At 38.0% G+C, this 22,604-nt stretch overlaps 1 protein-coding gene across 1 annotated transcript in view; it reads left to right on the forward strand.

The window, feature by feature from the left end:
• Positions 1–22,604, forward strand: part of tmtc2b (transmembrane O-mannosyltransferase targeting cadherins 2b) — a 105,953-nt gene that overhangs the window by 28,848 nt on the left and 54,501 nt on the right. Inside the window, exon 2 of the mRNA XM_037683447.1 lies at positions 15,452–16,028. Within this exon, the coding sequence (XP_037539375.1) occupies positions 15,452–16,028 (577 nt within the window). The remainder of the gene's footprint in view (positions 1–15,451; positions 16,029–22,604) is intronic.

Raw genomic sequence — 22,604 nt, forward strand, 5'->3', positions numbered from 1 at the left:
TATATATATATATATATATATATATATATATATATATATATATATACACTAAAATAAACTACTTGTACTACTATTACTACTTTGCAATTTTTCATTTATCGTGGGGCTTCAGAGTACAAATCCCCCACGATAAACGAGGGGCTATTGTATTTTTTGTGATGCACCAATCACTCTGTGGACAGGAACAATTCTGAATCAATTTTAAAATGTCAAAACATTTTTATTATTTAATGTACAGGTATATATTTTCATGTTGAGGAACATAAAAGGCAGAACTATGTAGTGTGAAAGTGCAGTGCCTGGACAGTTTATAGTGTTTACACACCAGACTCATGAATAAGATGCCTCATGGAGACATACACAGCAGTTCCTGCTGTCAAAGTCAATGCTTGGACGTAATTTACATTTTGAAGTTAAAGGGGACTGTTAAGTGTTTTGGATAACGTTCTTACGCTTTTATTTTGGTAAGCGCGTGTATTTTCGTTTCTGTTACGTGTACTACTGTGCTATCTTGAAAATGAGCAGTTGTAGAAGAGCATTTGGGAGTTCAACAATAAATACGGCGACAACCGCCTAAAAGGATATTCGAATGCTTTTGCTTATTATCCATCCACACGAGGAGAGCTGTGAAACTCGACTAACCCCTTAACAAGGACAAAATCCTATACATGATGTTTCCACAAAGAGGAAAATAAAGAATAAAATAGCCAGTGGTAGATGCCACTGCTAGCCATATTGAAAATTCCACCTAACTCGTAAAAGGCAAAGCAAACTCCAAAGTCCATTTCAATTGTTATTGCATGATTATTCAGTTGTGGCAAACCAAGAATTGTGCACGACACTGCACCTCATGGACACATTAGAGCACGATCTTCTTATGATATGTCAAAGATAATTCTGAAAACACTCGAGTCAAGGCGTAATCAAAGAACAAAACATGCCTCTTTGTTGTAGTTTATTTGACTTGATGAATCCAAACGGTTTCCTGCAAAGAAACAAGAGCCCTGTTAAGCTTTCTAAGCACATGCAGGCCACTTCCAGACATCTGTCACACTCTGTAACAAGCCACTGAGTGTTGCTTGAAATGCGTGTGTTTATTTGCTGTATGTGCTCAGTGCTGACAGATGTGAAGTGACAGCTTTAAAATATGGGCTGTTAGACATTTGAGACATGGAGTGTTGTATCCTATGAGTAGACTCTGCAGGCTCATCCTTACTGGATCCTATGTTTCTATGGTTGGTAGCACATAATGCATGTATAAAATCCTCTTGTGTAATAGACCTTGTCAACAAGGAGACGAAGAATGACGCAAGTGTCTATTCATTCCTCCTTCAATTCCTTCCTGATTTTCTGATCCTTGACACTTGGGAGCTCAGCTTTGCTGCTCCATGATCCTAATTCCTTAAGGTGAGGTTTCCTGAGAAAAGAAGTTGTCTGTTTACATCCTGCTTTGGGTAGCTGACCTGGAAACAGTGCAAAGAGCAGGTGACGCACACACAGACTGCAGAGGAGGCTCTGAAGTGCAGGAACTACCCCTCCTTTTTTATTTTTTGATCTGACGGCGGACACGGCTCCATCTGCTTCCTGTCCCAAAGACTGCAGCATTCAGTCACGTTTGATGAAGGCAATTAAAAAAACAAAACAAGAGGATGAATCACAGCTTTATTTTTATATCGAATCAAATGTTTCTGCTTGAGTGCACAAGGCCGCACGCATACTCATCTACAAATAACTTTTAGGGTGACTGTGTGTCAGGCAAAGCCGAGTAGCAAACATTATCACTGAAACGTCTATTAGTATCCACATAGTCACTCTGCAGGATTTCATGGTTTCATCAGTAAGCATGCCAATTCAAAACACATGGCATACCTATTTGTTGCACTCCCTCAGGAAGCCATTTCTTTCGCAGGAGTTTTATTTTTAATTTTTATTTTAACAAGTTGTTCACTTTCACACTCAAACCTATCCATCTCCTTTCTCTGATTCTGTCCTCTTGTCTTTCGTCATCCTGCACCTGTCAAATGTATTGTCCTCCACAGAAGAAGAGTAAACCCACACAGGCAAGATTCTTTGACCTTTTCAATGGTCATCTCCCGAGGAGAAAGGTGCCTTTGTTCCTCAAGTTTTTCCTACCAGGTTGTGGAGCAGTTAGCAAGAGTGCATCCGTCTTCCCATTTAGGGAGGTGTGGTTCTCTCTGCTTGCGGGGAGTGATTATGGACCACACAGGGTTGTACTCCAGTAGCTCACTAAAACATGGAACCTCTGGCCATACAGGCACAAGAGTCCCCAGCTCAGTTTCTCTTAACCGGCCAATAAAGAACTCTTCTAAGCCTTTTGTATGTGCCCTTTCACCGTGCTCGAGCACTGCTGGGCCCTTTGTCCTTCTATCTGGGGGCCCAGTGCCTCTGCATCCACTCCCTCATCTTTGTTCACCCCACCTACAATATGCCACCAACAAGTATTCCAGTAATGCAATGAATGCAAGTCTTTCTTTTGGACTGAATGTGCCAAAGTAAAGAACATTAAGATGTTTTTTTTCTGGTTTTATGTTTCTCTGAAGGTTTTATTGAGATGATAATAGATCATCACAAATCAGTGATTTTTTTAAATTGACTTGTTGCTTCAAATTTTAAAATTCCTGGGACTTATTAGTCTGTTAATGCTTGCTTTACTTTCAGTAATGTTAGTCCTCAACACTTTTTTAATGTCACATTTAAGTGAATCAAAGAGTCAAGAAAAACATATCAAGACTCTTTTCACACACCAAAACACATGTGCTTCATATTTCTTTATCTTATTCTTGAGTCAGAATGTAAAATGCAGGGCTTATGAAGTTCTCTCTTTTTGTTTAATCTTGGTTGTTGGAGGTTTCATGATGTTTGACACATCTGCGAGGTTTCTGTCATTCATTAAATTGGAGGTCTTGCTAATAAAACTCCTATAAAGCTTGTGGTAATCGTACCACCCTTGCACTTTATTAAACCAAGGCAAACAGGAAATTAATGTCAGTTTATTTTATATATTATGCAAGGCAAAGATGACATTTTGATTAATCTTCGTGCTGCCAGTCTGCCCGGGCAGCTCTACAGAGGCTAACATTAAGATGCTGGTGCTGGTGTGTGAAAGTAATAAGTCTAGCAGAGGTCTGCACCGCATGGTGCTTTGTTGTTCTGCCGCTAAGCAGGAATATAGTACAAAAAAACATCAAAGTGTACCAGCTACATTTTTGGAAGCCAAAGCAGAGACTGATTTTATTTATTTATTTATTTATTTATTTATTTATTTATTTATTTATTCTGTCTTCTCTCACTCAGATTACCATCATTCCTGTTGTATTTTTAGTAGTTTTACTAATGTCCAGCAGGTTTTGGGTTTGTGTAGATGCTTCCTTTTGGGATTATTCTACATCTTTACACATTTTTTTGAATGGTTAAAAAAAAAAAACTTTAAATAAAATAAAATAAAAAGTGAATAAAAACTCAGCAAAAAGTCTTAATAAACGAGCGTGTTTATCCATGGTGAAAGACATTTTTTGAAATGTATTTTAATATTTACAGTAATGTTTTTATTCGAACAACAGAACTACATCCTGTAATTTTGATTCATTTGTTGGTGTTTGTTAGTAAATGTTGAACCACGGGGACAGTTTTTGACTTTCACTCGCTCTGACTGCTTGAAATAATCACTCCTTACAGAGTCAAAGGACTTTAGTAAATTAAACTAATTGCTTAGGAACAAGAAAGTAAGCAGCTGTCTGTTGAACAATCAGATCTTCCCTGAGGACAGAGCCGCTATAGATTACTATTGTTTGATACCTACTTTCAGAGGAAAGACTCAGCCAAACACATTGATTTATTCTCCCGTCAGTCCACTTGATTCAGTTCAATTAATTCCAGAGCAATTTGAAACTGTAATACAGCTTGATTGAGATTATCTGTTACTTGAATATTTCTGTTATTTTTGTTTTTGGAACTCCAGAATGTTTTTGGGGGTGAATCAGGATTGTTTTACAGACTGGTTTTAGAAAATCCAATAGTGTTGATTGTTGCAGTGCTGTGGTGCATTTGAGTTTGGAATTCAATTTAGCTTTACAATGAGAGAAGAAGAAAATTGCCTCTGAATATTATTGACTTAGAGGAGAAACACTGGTTGTGAGTAGTCTTTTGCAATGCAGCAGGGACGGACGTGACAACACAATACAGGCGAGACAAGAGGAAGTCTCTGCAGAAAGCACGTTTATAAGCTTTATTGGTTTCCTCTACTTTTCATGGGTACTAGTCATGTATGTTCATTTATAGTAGTGGATTTTTTTTTATTGAACCTTAATTTATACTAACCTGTATAAATAAAGGTTGAATGAATACAGGTTGAGTCATTGAGTCACGAGGACTTATTTTCAAGAGAGACTTGCTTTAGAGAGACAACATATAGAGTACAATAAACAACGATATACATCAATAAAAGCAATTAAAAAGAATAGTGTAATAAAAACAATTAAAGTGCCATATACAACAAGATAAAATACTAAAAACAAGAATATATTTGCTTTGGTGTTTCTATTGACCTTATCAAATGTTTAAAATCCCTTTAAAAAAGTCAAAGGAGACAACTTCAGATCTTGTTGCAAGGTCTTCCAGGTTACAGGAGCAGAGTAGGAAAAGTCCTTTTTGCTGAGTTTAGTCCGCACTGAGGGAACGCTGCAGGTAATGATGGTCTGAGAGCGCACGTTGTAACTGCACTGACAATGTGACATGTGGGAAGAGGTAAGATAGCAGCAGACCAAGGAGGGATTTATAGATGAAGATGAACCAGTGTGAGAGTCTATGTGTAGATAATGATGACCAGATGACCGATGAGTACACAGTGCAGTGAAGGGTACGGTAGATAAAACCAGTTATGAATCTTAGCTCACCGTGATAGACAGCATCCAACATCTGCAAGCAGCTGGCAGGGGCATTCATGTAATGTCACCATAATCAATAGCTGGTAGGAAAGTGGTAGCTACACTGTGTTTCCTGGCCTTCAGAGTTAAACAATATTTACTTCTGATAAAGAAACACAGTTTTAATTTCAGTTTATTTAACAGGTTTTCAATATAAGGCATAAAGAGAGATATGCATCAATTAAATTCCCAAGTATTTGTAAGACTCCACAAACTCAATAGGAACAACATGCATGGATGAGATAGGAGGAAGAACTGATGGCATCGACTTTCTGTTTGGAAACAAAATCCCTTTGGTTTTATCAGCATTTAGCACCAATTTGAGATGAAACAAGTCTGACTGAATGATGTCATATGCAGACTGTAGAAGCTGGAAAACCGTGGCAACTGTGTTCGCTCGACAATAAACAATTGAAATGTGACTGAATATAAAGGAACAACAATGAGTTTTAGGTTTTACATTTACCTTGCCATTTTGTACTTAAAATGTTGATGTAAGTACAATCTGCATGAAACACAAGGCGGAGTGTTTGCAGTGGGCGCTACACAAACTCTTCAGTAACGATCCCAGCACGTGGAATCAACATGTGTCAACCATTGTGTTTTGTTGTATTAAATAATGAATCTGACAGATCTCACTCGTCGTGAATGGAAAACTCAGTTAGGAAATACTGTCTGTAAAAAGCACAGGGTCAGTGCGGATTGTGTGATTTAGGTGGTCGTAAAATTTTAAACGAGTGAGCTTTTTTGCAAAAATGCAAATAGACACCATGTGGAAGACAAATCATTTAAAAACATACATAATTAGTTATTTGTATTCCTCTTGGACATATTTGTAGAATTACAAGGCATTGGAGTCTCACACAAAATCAAGCAGCATCAGAGATATTAAGGTAAAGTTTATCTTATATTATTTATGAAAAGCCTTCAACTTTTCCTCTTGTTATCCGATTTTTTTCTCACTTCAGTTGCATATTTAAACATTGTTCAGCAAATGAATGCATGAACAATACTTTGATATTTTAATTTATTTATTTTACAAATCAAATGTTAAATCTGCAGTAAATTTGTTTGGCCAATTTATAATCTATGACTAAACAAATAAATAAATCCAGACTACTGCTCTATCTTCAACTGATTTTTTTGTTTATATTGCAACAACCCTGAGTGGCCCTTTTTATTTGCGATCTAACAGCAATGTCAGCTATCAGAATCCTGTCTGTCATAAGGTTTGTGTGGAGGTCTGAAGAAACATCCCGTCCGTTCAGGATAACAGTGACAGCTTCCACAGACTCACTGGCTGTCGAAATGGGCTGTCAGCTTCTGCGAGGAAGCTGCATGTGACTTCAATTAGAGCCCGACACTAAAAGGGGCCAAAATAGGAGAATTATAGGTTGGGTTGAGAGCAGTGTAAAAATCCTGGCCTGTTGTTATACAAGCTGATGGGATCAATCCAAGCTGCACCCTTGAACTGCCTTCCATCCATCTATTTTCTATACAAGCGTGTTTCTGTTCAGGGTCGTGACAAGCTGGTGCCTATCTTCAGCAGTCGTTATATGAGAGGCAGGTACATCCTTGACACGTCCCAATTTCTGACCTTCGTATTTTCTAGTGTAAGAAATCTGTATTTACAAATATTTCTTAATTCACCATATAAATGTTTATGCACAGTGAAATGAATTGTTTTGTGGTAAACAAGAAAAATGTTGCTCTCGTTCGTTTTCTGTAGTTTTGCTTTCATTTACAGTGTTCGCATGAGGCCTGTATAAACTGTCTGCTTAGCCCTACTACAAAGCCCTTAGAAGGATAAGAGTTTATTTAGTCTGTGATAAGTCAGCATCTTGATGTTTAAAAGGTCATATTGTAGCTGTAGGGAGAATGAGTTAAGACAGCTGTTTCAAATGCCTAACTTATAAGACATTAAGGACACTGAACATGTCTTTCTTTTTTCTTTATTTCATTCTTTTGCAATACTGGCATTTTTTAAAACTCTTCCTGGATTTAACCCCTTCTGCAATTAACATTGGTCAGGCAAAAGATCGTCTTCAATGATGGACCATGACTAAGGCTTATGGTTCAGTGTTGCTGTGCCTTATAACCCTGTTTTATGCAAAAAGATTTGGCTAGAACGATGGCAAGATGTAGAAAAGATCAGCCATTTGCACACATTCTTTCTGTGTAAAGAAGCATTATCACTGGCATGCACTAAGTTTTTCCAACCCATTGTGCACATCTTTCTGTCTGGTACAGATCTCAGTGAAACTTTACTACAGGTCAACAGCCTCTGAACCTACACCAGAACGGCCCAGTCATAAGGCTGAGTGGATGGGACTTGAATTAAACGCAAACACAAGCCCCGATAGAGTAGCCACATCATGCTTCATCTACTTTTCCATGTGAAGTGAATCCCCTCTGAACACGAGAGGAGGAACGAATGAAACAAATTTATTACCATGTGGCCAAAAAGGTCAGAGCGTGACAAAAGCCTCCTGTTGTGAGAAGGAGTACTGTGGAGTGGCCCCCTCCAAGCAAGGCCTGCACGACCACCTCGGCATTAGACATGGGTCAGGCTGGGAGGAGATGTGGAGAGAGCACCAGTCTGGGAACAAAACCTTCTTCATTCTTGTTGAAGTGTGACATTCAGTTAATGAAATCTGTTTGGTTTGATATTTCTAGTTATTTTACAATGGATGTTTTTTGTATGTACAATAGCCATTAATTAGGTTTTTATCATATAAAAAGTCAGTAATTTATAAATGTGTACTAAGGATAGAGGAGACGCAAACACATTGGATTTGCTGTCAGAGATCAGATTTCAAATGCTACACAGTTCATATGCCAATTGTTAAAAGATGTTGTCTAATGAAGTTGAACAATGTAAAAAGCATTATTTTCAGACACAAGATGCAAAAGGTTTTGTACCTAAGAAAAGGAGAATGGTGTCTCAGAGAGAAACTGGTGAGCCGGACTCCTTGGATGACAGATTTATTAGAGACAATTAGAATGTATATCACTCTGATCTACTCTGTTCTGCTGCTATTGTGACTAGCTCTGATGCCTATAGAAACCACACTAACCTCCTCCAACTGAAACAATAAAACTAAAACAAAAGAAACATTTGAGTTATATCTCTTAGAGCACTAGGGTTTTAGACAGTGATTAAGGATGCTTTTTGTCTTTTTAGTGAGGCATTGTCAGCAGTCCTTAAGTGAACTACAATATTTTATCCTAATGCATGGAGTTGTTCATGGGCAGCTAATATATATAGCAGATAGATAGCTTTATAAAAAGGGTTGTGACTCTGTAGGCCCTGCTTGATTTCAGGGTGTTGAAGAAAGTGCATACACACTCCTGGCAACTTTACCTTATTGCTGTCCTGCCAGTATTCTTGTCCTGCCATTCTGATTAGTTGGATGGAAATGTCACTCACTGGTTGGTTTGCTGGCCATGTGGCTGGTTAGCTCTGGTGATTAACATTCAAGTCACAAACTAGTGCCCATCTTGTACAGCACAAAGGGTTGATCTGGGATGCTAGGCAGCAGGCTGTGGGTATTCACCGTGCTCTCTGCTATATTGGACAGACCTGCCCAGTTCCACACAGAGAATCTCAGTGTCTGTGTGTTTGCTTGTTAATTGTGCCATGAAGTGGCATGAGTGTACCTGATTGTTCCAATGAAGTAATACCTAACTGCTTTTTGGGAAGAAAACCTATAGAGTACTGCTTGGGAAATTGAGCATTGCATGTTGCAAACTGAAACTAATTTTTATTTATAAAATAAAATAGATTTGTAAAATATTTTTATGAGGAGCCCTCCACACTGGAAGAGAATTTTGTGAAAACACAAAAGTTTTTTTTATTTTTATTTATTTATATCATATCAGCCATTTTCAGATGAAAACTGTATTTTACAAACCCCAATACAGTATTTTGGGTTTCAGAGTGAAAGGATGTCAAACCATGCTTGCATTTTTGTGTACAGTGAAAAGAGTTTTTAAAAATAATGATGTCATAACCCCACCTCTAAACTAGCCTGCTACCCCAAACATGTCAGATGTATCAACACAATAATAATGCCAGATTACATGCTTGTGTTTATGCTTGGAGTTTATGGTTATGCTTTGAACATTGTAAATAAAACCCTTTCCTCACGTCATGATATTGCTGGATGCTGTGCCTGAAAAGTGTCCATTATGCTCATGTATTTGTACTGGTACAACTCCTAGTCAACATGGCCAACTTCTTGTAGTGCAACTAACATAAAGTAGAAGTTTTATTTTGTAGTCAATCCACAAATAAGATTTGTTTTATGTGTTTCTATTCATTTTTGACCAATACTCCATGCCTTGTTTCCTGTTGTTGTATTTTTGTGGCAGTATTACAATGCCACATACATTCCTGGCATAGGTACTATGTACTACTACAAAATGCACAGCATTGCATGTACATTTCTATGTTTAACAAATATAATTTGAACAAGTTTCTAAAAATGAAACTTTTGTCACTTTCTCTACAATTTTTTTTTCCCAGCATGATTTGTTTATTGTTTTTTTTAAATCAGTGATTTCATTAATATTTAAAGCATTCAGTGAACTGTAAGAGGTTGGCGTTTCTGATGTGTACAATAATCATTACACACCAAGTATAAATATGATGGCATTTAAATGAGAAATGGCAGGTAAACTAGGCCTGTCATGATAACACATTTTGCTGGGCGATTAATTGTCCCAGAAATCATTTCGATAAATGATAATATTGTTTGAAATTTAACAATAATTAATTGTCAGATTTTAGAAGCAATGTTGATTTGTTTGGAGTGTAGTAGGGATGGGGCCGATCCGATCCAGTATCGGTATCGGCTTCCGATACCAGCATAATTTACGTATTGGATTTTCCGATCCTCCTGCCGATATTTCCGATCCATGATGCATGTTGGCTTCAAACTATGGAATGGATTTCCTGAACGGCGGCGTGTCTCATGAACCCAGAGTAAAAAGACCTGCCTCACATTCAGGAAATCCAGTTCTTAGTGAGGACTGAGTTAGCAGCACTGTGGCTAACAGCTAACAAACTTTTCATTGAAACATGTCCGCTGTGTGGAAATATTTTACACTAAAAACGCCACAAAACAAGACAGCATCGTGCAATGTCTGCAGAGCCATAGCGCCACATTAAACCACGTTAAAGTTAGTTTTACGATAGACATTCGAGCTCAGTGGCTTCAGCGGGGCGCTGCTCTTGACTCAACCCAGGGCGGCCAACTTGACCCCGGTCAGCAGCGTCCAATCTGCCCCGCTCAGTCTGCCCGTCTCTGAGGAGGGACAGACTTGAGCACGGCTGCCCCAAATCAGGCTGCCTGCTTCGGATTGAACAAGAAGACATCGCTAAAACCATGGAGCTCAAATGTTTACAGAGAAGTTGCTAAACTTCATCATAATTAATGATCAACCACTATCAGTTGTAGAAAACGAAGGATTTCACAGTTTGATACTTGCAGCCAAGATATAGTTTACCCTCCAGGAGATATTTATCAGTACAACAGTAGACCATCATAAAAAAAACATGATTTGAAAATTATATTAAAAACAAAAACAGCTACATTATAAAGTGATGTAAAATACTAAAAACAGGAACACGTCTGTTGGTTTATGTCATGAACGTAGCAGATGTTTGAAGCCATTTAACATTTTATTTAATTCATTTATTCGTTCATTTAAAAGAAACAATAAAAAATCAAAAAGAAAACATTGAACGAAAAGAGTGCAGAAAGAAGAAAAAAAATTCTTATATCTGCCCCTTATTTAAAAAAATATAAAATAACTTTAAACAATCACTTTAATTAATCACTTTAATATCCACTTTAAAGCTAGGAATAAAAAAATAAACATGTTTTGTGTTAGAATTTAATTCTAACATTAAAACTTATCCAACATTAATAAAGCTTAACTCAAGTTGCCTTTTTGGACATGCATGCATATATTTGTACAAATTGTACTTGAGAGGAGATTATTACAGCCTCATATAAAATCAATGATGATCATGATATCGGAACTGGATCGGTATCGGCCGATACTCAGACGTAGGTATTGGGATCAGATCGGAAAAAAGAGTGGATTGGTGTATCCCTAGAGTGTAGTACCTTTTTTGACCACCTGATGGCAGTATAAGACGGTTTGAACCAAAGGATTGATAGTTGAGCAGCGTTTCTTTAAGAAAAATGAGAGGGAGGGCCCTTGACGTGAAATGGGCTGACATGGTGAGATGGCGGACGCTCAGTGATTTGAGTTCTTTAGCATAACATTTTTCACACATAGCTTTTAATAAAAAAATAATTAAACAAGTTCTCAGCTTCTTTTTTCGGAGAAAAACAATTTTTTTACACAAAGGCACGGATTTCAACCGTGAATTTTGGAACTCGACAAAACGGAGGTTTATTCCTGAGGTTGGCCTGTTAGCTTAGCGTCTCAGCTTATCTGCTTTTAACGATCCAAAAACACGATTTTGGACGGTTAAAACGGATTTTAACGAGAAAAGAGAAAGGGGGGGGGGGTCAGTGAAGAGCACCAGCGTTAAGCCGTGTCTTCAGTAGATAGAGAGACACAAAGAAATGATAAAGCCAGTAAATGAAAATGAGGTTGATAATTTTCATTCATCATGCGATTGATTTATTGTTTATTGCGACGAGCCTAAGGTAAACATCTTATTTTGTTTGAAGACATGATTCTAAACTCATACTCCTAGTCTAATAGGAATATTTGTTCTATATTAGATACTAGATGAGCTTGTAAGGTATTCCATTAATGATGTGCTAGTATGCTTAGGGGAAGAAATGTTAGAAAAAGTGATTCTCTGATCCACTGAGTGGGCTCCTCTGGTGTCTCTGTTATGGAGTCTTAAAATACCTCAGCACTTCTTTGAGATATTGAATCTGGGTGATGACATATAGTTGGCAGACCTTCGATTACTTTCCCCAAACTCCCACCAGACTTCATTTTATTTTCACACACTGTCACAAATGGAAATCTTTATTTGCCTTGTATTTTAAAGAGCAAACGTTCTACTCAGTCTTTTAATATCTAAAATGATGAATCCTATCATATTGTTAACTTTGGAATCGTTTTTTTTTAATTCAACAGAGTTGAGATGTAGTTTCAGTTTCATTCTTAAATAGTAATTTTTTTTCAGCCGCTCCCTTCTTCAGGGTTCACCATAGTGAGCAAACGTGTGTGAAAGGTTTGGCAATTTGTTTTATGCAACCTTGGCTCAAACCCGTATTCTCAGGATTACAAGACCGCAGCACTGACCATCAAGCTACCACAGCCCCCAGTTTCATTCTTAAATAATGCTTAAAAAATGCTTTACTCTTTTTGAGATTTTTTAATGAAATATGTTCAGCAGTATTCTATTTTTGGGAAGGTTTGCCTAGTTTTATGGAACTATTTTATTGTTATTTTATGGAATCTAAATTATCCCCGATTTAGAAGATATTAAAGGTTTAGTCAGGTCATGCTCTGCTTCACTCATAGCTTTATTTCTAAGTCATTGTATTGAAAAAACAATTAATTACTTGTTCTTGGATTTTGATCTTCTGAATAATATCCTGCCTCATCTCTCAGTTGGTCTGGCTTCAGTCCTCAGTTACACAGTAGATAGTAATGTTACACAGAATCGTTTAGTTTGGGGATTGGGTCTTTTTCCTTTTTCTTTAATACTACATTCATATTGTAGGTAAACTGCATCTTAAAATGAAAAGTGATTTCAAGAGAAATTTGATGGAGATTATTAAAATTAACTTAATTCACAGTTTATAAGTGCTGAGTTTTAGATGATCTGCAAGTACTGTACATTTAATAATTTGTAATATGAAAAAATAACTTAATGGTATGGTACGGTATAAAGTTTATTCATTTTAAAAAAAGTACAAAAAATTCCATAACAATATAAAAAAGATACAAAAGATTTAAAATGAAAGGCAGCAGAAATAAGAAAAAATCTTATTATATCTGCCCCTTTTTTCAAACAATTATTTCAATCATAAAAATTTTCAATTTTAATTTTTTCAATCTTTATCGATTAAAAAATAAAATGTAATGAGCTTTATTAGTAAACCAGCTTTTAATGTAAAAATGTTGCAAACATTTGAACTGAGTTTATATATAAACCTGTGGTTTCTGGCTTCACTGTGCTTCAACCCAGGACACTACAAGTGACAGATTATGGATGAAATCCAGATGAGTTTTGAAGGGATTGAGGATTGCCTGAGGTAGATTACTAAGAAAGAGTCATGGTAGGTAGAAAAGTTTTTCAGGGGCTTCTCTTTTAGAGACCACATGATCCTGTCACTCCTCTGGGAGTTGGCGTTCAGGGTGGCGAATGGGGGAGGAATGTACTCTTGCCTGGAAAAGCCTTGCAGTGCATAGGGAGTTCCATTTTGCTGCCAACTCTGCTTAGAAACTGAACCCAGCCAGCAGCAGAAACTCAATCTTCCTCTCCAGCTGGCCTCTTTGCTTGTAGAGGAGTAGGAGTTGATGATGATGAACACCCACAGTGGATTAATGATTTGCCATAGATGAACCAATGCTTTACTTCAGCTGTGTCTCATTCAGCTGCCGAGTGACTTAAAAAGGTTACATCCCCTTCTTTTTTTTTTTTTTTTCTGGATTCCCCTATTACTGCCTTGTTATCCAAATTCTGTCAGGTGCTCGCTTGTATTTGCAGCATATGAGCGAAAGACAATCTAAGAAGTGAAAAGTGTGCACGACAGCTCATAAAGCCAAGATTGTTAGTGTAGCAGGCCTTTGAGTATCTCATATTGACTTTTCTTTGAGCTTTGCTGCCAAACAGACCTGGTGCGGTTTTGGAGCAATATATAATATATCTAGCCTCATTGGCCTCACCACATTGCGCAATGGAAAAAGAGCACACTTGTCTCCAAAATGGCTTTGAGAGATTGCTAAACCATAATGTCACTTATGCGATCGTCTTGGGTTAAAGTAAAGATCCCATTTGACAAATGGGTTAAAGAAAATAAACAGACACATGTGAGTCATAAAGAGAAGCGTTGAACCGTCTGTTTAGCCTGATACTGGAGAGTTAGAACTTTCATTAATCTGAACAAATAAAATAGAAAAACCCAGTCACTTGTGTGCCTCCAAGGTATTTTTACAACAATGCTGATTATTACCATACCACTGCAAGTCTATATTTTCCTTAGATCCTTCATAAAAAGGATTATTTCTACTCAACACATTTGTAGAGGCATGAATTGTAGGATTTAATATAACTTTAAATTAATTTTTTTTCACTAAACCTTCCGCTACCATTCTGGTATGAAGTAGTACACTCGAGGGCCTTGGAAGAACAGAGAAAGCAGTGCATTAATCTTAGTTGTGTTTAAGTTTACTTTTCTCAGATCAAAGTTTTTTAAATTCTCTAATAAAACATCTCCCCCCACCGCCACTCACCTTATCTCCTCCCATCTATCCTTCAGCTAATTATGCGTGTAAATTGTGACTGCACTGGGACAAATTACAAATTGGTGAGCATGGTTCGTTATCACTTGTCGTGTATCATTTATCACACTTGCAATTACAACACCTCTGCTCTTCTTCTGCCACCATCTTCTCTCTTGGGATGCTCATTAAGCAAATTGTATAAGCATGAAATAGAACATAGATGTGTTGCTCTTTCAAACATTGTAGTGAAAGAGAAAGAATAGGGAAACCTTTAACATCAATGTAAAGCCTCCTGGAGAGAACAGGCCTTTATGTTCCTCCTTCTTTAACCCCTGTTGCCTGTCCCACCAGCCACTGACACACACAGCTTGTGGCTGATTAAGTTAGGTCATGCTGGTTCATCTTTGACAAAAGAGAAGTCAAATTGTTCCCTTAATTAGTTCCAGTGCTTGCGAAGCTAAAGTTAAGTAACACTTTTGTTTTAACTGTCCCTGAACATAAGCATATCTTTTACTTTTGCCCTTCTGATCCTTTTCCTGTTTGGGAGACGAAATGAGATTGTCACACAAGGCCAACATTTGTTCTAAACAACCATTTGCTAATAGCTTGCTTTGCATTCCAGCCTCTCCCACATCTATGTATATAATAAGAATTTTGGGTATACTACCATGGTGCCTCCTAATTCTAAATCCCACAGCTTTTTCAGCACCAGTCGCAGTGGTTAAGCTGCAAAAAGCTTGGAACTTATCTTCTTATTTCAGTTTGCTAATACCATATGACCATACTTTCAGAGTGAAACAACAAGTGAAGGTTTCATGTCAAAGCAATCTATATTTTCTTCTCAGATTGCGTGGCAAAAATAATAGCAGCGTCTATTCCTCTGAGAATCTGCCATTTTTAACACTGTATCAGATCTGCAATTGTGAAATGGTCAGCGAGTAAAGACAGTGTAACGTTACCTTAATTTAAAGCACATCAGCTTTAAAAAATGATTAATGTTAATTGTGTTACAGAAGTGTCATTTTTTTCTAACTTTTGTTTTTTTCTCTTTACAGCCGTGCAATCAAGACCAATCAGGACCTGCTCCCAGAGACCCCCTGGACAAACATCTTTTATGATGACTTCTGGGGCACCTTACTCACACACAGTGGCAGCCATAAGTCTTACCGACCCCTCTGCACCCTCTCCTTCCGCCTTAACTATTTGGTGGGTGGGCTGGAGCCTTGGGGTTATCACCTGGTTAATGTGGCCCTCCATGGTGCTGTGACCATCCTGTTTACCTCTCTGGCCCGCCTGTTACTTGGGGGAGGACTGTGGAGCCTACTAGCTGGCCTAATATTTGCTTCTCACCCTATCCACACTGAGGCAGTGGCAGGCATTGTTGGACGGGCCGATGAAGGTGCTGCCCTGTTCTTCCTGCTGTCCTTGCTGTGTTACATCCATCACTGTAGGCTGCGGGGGCATACAGGGTCCTTGCGACTTGCTGCATGGTTCCTGAGCAGCTTGGGCTGTGCAGCATGCAGTATGCTATGGAAGGAGCTGGGAGTAACCGTTCTGGCTGTATCAGCATTGTACGATGTCTGTGTTTTCCACAGGTTCAAACTGCGGCAGGTCATTATACTCATCTACAAGGTAAATCCTTTGCTTTTATTTGAAGAATGACACAAATAACATAAAAGTTACACATATGTTCAAAGTTTTGTCACATCATGTGTGTTTTGTTTACAGTTCAGAGTACCAACTGAAAGTATGTCACCATGTATGAACAGCTGTGTCCTTTAGGCCTGTTTGTGGAGTTTTCCATCAGTTAGAACACGTGCTGTTTACAAAAATCAAACAGGATTTACCAAACTAAACAAAAGCCTGTTGGAAAGAACAAACTAGTATAACAAGACATTTTACGCAGTAACACCTGTCAAAAGCATTTACCATTTTCACGAGTACTCAATGTGCTGTGCACAACCGTTCCCATCATACTAAATCCAACGGGATTTCAATTCCATGATATGATCAGAAAAACAAGTTCCTCTATAAGCTCCATTTGCTGATTCATAAACTACCAGTTGAGCTGGCCATGTCCCGGCAAAGATGTGAGCTTTCGTTAATGAAGCTGGCATGGCAGAACCAAAAGAGGCATGGAGTGTAACTGAGCTGTGGTACGCTATGCATAAAATGTGTGTCAGACATCTCCTGTTCCAAATCCCCTTGACTGGTTGGTCGCACAAACCATTCATCATCACTAGATCTCATTGTCGACCTGAAAAGCTGGCATAATTTTTCATATGTTGATCCTTACAGCGCTGTTAGTGCCTCGCTTGGCTGCTCAAAAATGTGACAGCACTGGGCTGACCTTAACCCACTGCACTGCCTCTGTCCTTTCATAAATCACACTAAGATGACAAAGCAACATCTTAGGCCCAGCTTAAGGTGTTTTGTGGAAGGGTCTAATGAGAGCAACACATGATTTAAAGAAATGCTACAAGAAAGACTGGATCTAAGAACAAAGACAAACTTGGAACAAGGCAGAAATACCTATAAATAAAGAAGAAAAGATAAATCTATACAGTTCTTCATAAGAACAGTGCTCGGTTCGGAACAGTGTTCGGCGTATTGATTGTTTTTGTACTATTAGTGCTTAACGTATTCATTAAGTTAGTGCTCGCATTAAGTGTGTAAATTATACCTAACCGAACCTATGAGAATTGTGCTGCTGTTGTTCAGTGTATTATTTTGCACTATTAGTGACTAGCGAATATTTCATATATTTTTGCATACTGTTGGGCATTCGTTTAGCATATATCTTAATGTATATCTTGGATCCTTATTTACGGTTTCTTTTTACACTTTATATGTTTGCTATTGTTAGATGTAAATGGGACCCTGGTTACACAGTTTCATTCCACCTCATGTACCACATGTGATGTGAATGACAATAAAGAACCTTGAATCCTTGAATTATTTTTGGTGCTCAGTGTAGAGCGGCAATGAGGAGCAAAGGACTTTGCTGACTTCTACTCTAAGTATTCCTTTTGATTTAAGATTTATTTGACTCTTGTCCTCACGTGTGGCCCGTCTCTTGCCACTGGAAGACAGTCTGAATGTCAGCCATGGCCAAAGTACAAGGAAATGGGGCCAAAAGGGCTGAAGGAAATTATGCTTCAAAGCTGACAGTTTTTCAACTCTTTAATTAAAGTTCAAACACCCTGCTGATCCAGTTGTCTGGAAGAAAAAAAACTTGAAAGCCTGTTACAATACTGGCTCAAAGCAAGCCCTGTGTATTTCTTCTATGGTTTGCCACCATAGTTTACTTAACAGGAAGGATTAAGTTCCATCTTTTGTATTGAAATACCTTCCTAAAATGTTTACTTGTTTAGAATTTTATGTTTAGCATCAACTGTCTAGAACTTTCTGGGTACTTAAAATACCCTTGGAAAAATGCAACATAATTGCAGTTTTGTCCTTTGGAAGTCAAACAATTTAAAGATCTGTCAACAGCAAAGCATCAACACTGTGTACTAAAATTGAACTGTCCAAATTTTATAGTGCATAAAATTACACACTGCAACCGACCAGACTGTCTCAACGTTGTACACAACCAACCAACAACCAACAATTTGAAGTCGCAAACATTCGAGCCTTAAAGGAGCACGATTAAATCTGACTGCATTGCATTTAAGTGACAAGGAAGGCGGTGTGGGTTGAAATGCCCTTTAAGAAATGTACGAACTGCCATGAGAAAAGACTGTAAAACAGCATATTTTTCTGGAAGTTAGTGCCGTCCATGCCTTTTTCCCCACGACATGCAACTATTGCTGACAACTGTCATTATGGCAGCCTGTTATTTATTCACTCAGCAGACAATCAAAAATCCAGCACAGAGAGTTGTTATAACTTTAGAGTAACTTCAGTTGCAAATTGAGGCTTTTTTTGTTTTGTTTTACGAAAATGTGCTTTGTTGTTATATGTTAGCATTTTGTGATCTCATGTATTCTCAAAATGGTAAACAGTTCAAAGTCATAACATATACAGAAAATTAAAAGTTTTGTGATATGAATTTCATAGATGATAGATACGAGGATTTTAGTTTGTTTCTTGTTTGTTTCATGAGCATCTCCCCAGAGAAGCATTCAGTTGTCTAAAGTGTGAAAAATCATTGTGCTGGTAATTAAAATAAAGACAGTCTTGCTTAAATTTAAAGACTCTTCAGCATGAACACCATTTATTAACACTCTAAAGAAAAACTAAACAAGGCTTAGAAGTGAAATAACTTTTGAGATGTGTTTGTTTCCCCCTGTTTGAGATAAAACTCACCCTGTGGTTGGAATTTAGAGGCAGGCTCGTTGCATGACTGTCAAGCTATAATGGGCTGGCACTGTGTTTTATCACTGAGCTTACCCCAATTGCCTTTTAACACTGGAAATGGTAAAATGGTCCTGCTTATCAGATTGTGGCACACAGTCAGTTACAGTAGTTGTGTATCCTTTTCAAATCTCCCTTTCTACCATAATGGCTTCTGTGTGCTGATAAAGGGTGCCGGCAGCAAGTGTATAACTCCACTGCTTAATAACTCATTCATCAAGATTTTTGATTTCAGCCTCTGCATGCAAATCAATTGAAAACGGTGATGGGTTAGTATTAACTTGTTTTTTTTGTTTTTGTTTCTTCTAACAAATCTGAGCGATATTTAGTAATACTTGGTTGCCTTAGCAAATTTCATTGGTCTCATTTTTCATTCTCTGTTGCTCTTCCCACATCAAAAACAAAGATGTTTTTTTTTTAATGAGACATTTTCAGGCTTTAAAGTTAGCCAGCTGTCTTGAGAGGTCTGCACTAAATAAAGTTGTTTTTATTTATTTATTTTTAAACAAAAAGGAGAAGCAATGAAAATCTTCTTGGGGGTCCAGATAAGATGTTTACAAGGGCCAGATTTGGCCCGTGGGCGTTGAAAATGACACATATAAGCTATCATTGTTAGGCTTCATCAGTCAGCGCCTTGACTGATGAAGCCTTCTGGATCGAAGGCGAAACGTTTCAGCACAAAAAAGAAACTGTCCAGATGACCTGACTGAAAAATGCTGTATTATGTACATCAGTCACTCATCAATTGCTACGTATTTTATCAGACGTAAACACATAATTTATATAATTTTGTATTTTAAATGCATGACCTAAAATGACCTTCATTTTTAACCCATTCCTTTTTCTTTGTGCAGTCATTAGTCTGTTTGTTTAGTGCTGAATCCAGCAGCTCTTGTGTTGATAATTGGTGCCAGTGCAGAGCTTCAGTTTACAATGTGTTCTAATTAGCTCTTTCCAAGTTATGTGCTATGGTGAAAAATAAAAAAAGAGCTGCCATTAAACTGTTTACTCAGATTGACCTTTACAGTGCTGATGTTCTCCAGTTGCTTTGCGCCTGATTAAAGGTATTGCAACCATGTGTTATGTCGAAGCAGAGTTGATGGCATTCAAATGTTGCACACTTGGCAGGGATGTTTCTACGATCTAATCCCAGTTTATATGGAAAATAACTTGTGGTTTAAGAGACTGTTTCTTGCACAACATTGGTTAATAGGCTCATTTTTAATAAGAGATACTAAAATACAATTAGAGATTTTCATTCACTTCAGGGAGGAATGTTATTTGGCATGATCAGCCAATGTGATAGTTCAGTAATTGTTTGTTTGCAGAACTGAAGATTGTCTTTGTTTATTTGCAAAAGAAATTTTAAGGCAGGGAAATGGCCCTAAAAGCAAGCTCTGTAATAGGAAATACAACACCTGTGTGGCCATAAAATTTTATGTAAACATCTTGACCTTCTTATATTGTTTCCTGTGTTTTAGTTTGAAACAAACATAGTTTCTTTATTAGATTTTCCATGGCCATAGTATGTTCCACTTCTTCACATTTTTAACAAGAAATAGAAAATGATTTTTTTTTTTCCTCTTATAGAGGACACAACATGAGCTCAAGTCCCTGCAGGGATGACACTTCTTATGTGACAATGATGAGAAAAATCTTTTGAAAATATGAAACTAGAAGCCAACTCTTTGAAAGTGTATACTAGATAAAGATTTATCTTGGTGATGTCATGTCAGTGCCTCCTTGCATTTTGCATCAATCAGTATCTCCTGAGCACAAAAGGCTTCAGCTTTATCATCACAGAAACTGAAATCATTCTCTCAGTGAATGCTTTTGATTCAATCCAACATCTAACCATAACAGGGAAATTATTTCTAAATCTGGGACGGGACACATCTGGCCCTCTGTGAATGTCACACTCACACATTTGATCTTTTCTCACCTCCAGTTTTCTGTTCACACTTCTATCAGTTCAAGGTCACTGCTTAAGGTGCGTGTATGTTTGTGAGATGATGTAGACAGAGATTTTGCGGAGGCCGAGAACTCAGGTGCCGTGGAACTGGTTTGGCCAGCAGGCTTGACCTCAAGAATGTCAAAACCAGAGTTAATGGAAATGGCAGATGTGAGATGGGAGGTCCGTGTGAACACGTGTACATGTTTATATGCCATGGGTACCACATGTGCATGAGCTTCAAGCAAAGCCAGCATACAAAATGTGACATTCATACATACCCTTGCTGCGTACTAGATGAGGTAAAGGGAAACCCAGCCCACCTCATACATTCTTACCTGGGGCTCCACAGATGCTCCTCCATGCTCTAATGGCTCCTGTCACAGTGTGATAGATTGAGCCTGGTGGGCTCAGCCAGTGCCCCCTGCCCTCACCCACCTGCTTCTCACATGAGGATACTGAAGACTGCCTCTGGTAAGGATATGGAAATGAGCAGTTAGAACCATGCATGATAAAAACATATTCTGTAATACAGATGCTTAGGTATTAAAAATGTCAGCCATAGTTGTACATTTGGGAGCTGCAATAATTAGTACTAATATCATTTAAATGTTATTCATGGTAGTCAATTGTCAGTTTTGTTATTTACACTGTCATTTACCAGCCCTCATCCTGTGGGCAGACATAGTTTTACATGATTCTTGGACAGATCTCACATACGTTCCCTTTTTTAAGATCATAATAGTTGAGACTGGGTACTTGCAGCTTTAAAATGTGAAGTCAAAAATTAGTTTGTTTTTGTCTCTGTTTATTGTTAAGTTTTTTTATTTAATACAAATGTACTTCAGAAAATTTGTGACGTGCCCATCAAATTGGAGAACATTTTGAAGGTTTTAGCTTTGAAAATCAGGACAATTGGTCACATTCCTCCCACAGACAGCTGAATAGGTCTTTCTGTGCATGTATGTCTTCACATTGGGGTAAAATAGGGCAAGTGCACTCACGGTGATGGAAAGTGACTTGAGCTGGGTTCACTTCGGCATACCGTTCATCAGGCCTGAGTGAAGTTGACAGGCATCGTTCCAGTACAAGTACAAATGACCTTAGTTTCCCTTCTGAGTCAAAATGGAAACCAAGAGAAGGAATGAAAAGAACCATAAAAATACCAGCTGGTTTGAAAGATGATGTTCATACTACATTAGACTTGAAATTTATTCGCATTGTCCTTTGTTTTACTTCTCACAGAAGAAGCTTCTTCTTTTCCTGAGATTCAGTAGTGGCACGATATGTAAGATTTGAGTTAAAGAAATAAAAGTCCCAAAGCACCAATGATTTGTCCTATCTTTGTGGTGTATGTGCATGAGTTAAGTTGAAATGATATTACATTTGCATACATACGCAATGTGAGAGCAATCAACACATATGCAGTGTGTGCACATGCCCATATATCCTTGCGAAAGGAGGAGATTGAAGCCACTGACATCAAGATTCAAAAGCTCCTCACAGCACATGGAAGGTTTCACCCCAAGTCTGGCTCAATGAGACTATACACAATACACTATACACAAATATATCCCAAAGCATGACGGCTCAGTGGTTAGTACTGTTGCCTCACAGCAAGAAGGTCCTGAGTTCAATCCCTGGTTGGACCTGGGATCTTCATGTGTGGAGTTTGCATGTTCTTCTCTTGCTTGCGTGGGTTTTCTCCGGGTACTCCGGTTTTCTCCCACAGACCAAAAACATGCATGTTATGGAGGAAAGCCTCAAACGATGAACTGATGAGTAAATGTCACAATCAGCAACAGAATCCCAATGTGGAAGAGGCAGAACAAGAGGAGCCATCATAGAAAGATGAGCTACTGCATGGCAAGAACCACCAGGAGAGTGAGGAAGGGCTG

Source organism: Nematolebias whitei, chromosome 10 (genome assembly GCF_014905685.2).
Source record: "Nematolebias whitei isolate Nwh7 chromosome 10, NemWhi1, whole genome shotgun sequence".
NCBI classification, from domain to species: domain Eukaryota; kingdom Metazoa; phylum Chordata; class Actinopteri; order Cyprinodontiformes; family Rivulidae; genus Nematolebias; species Nematolebias whitei.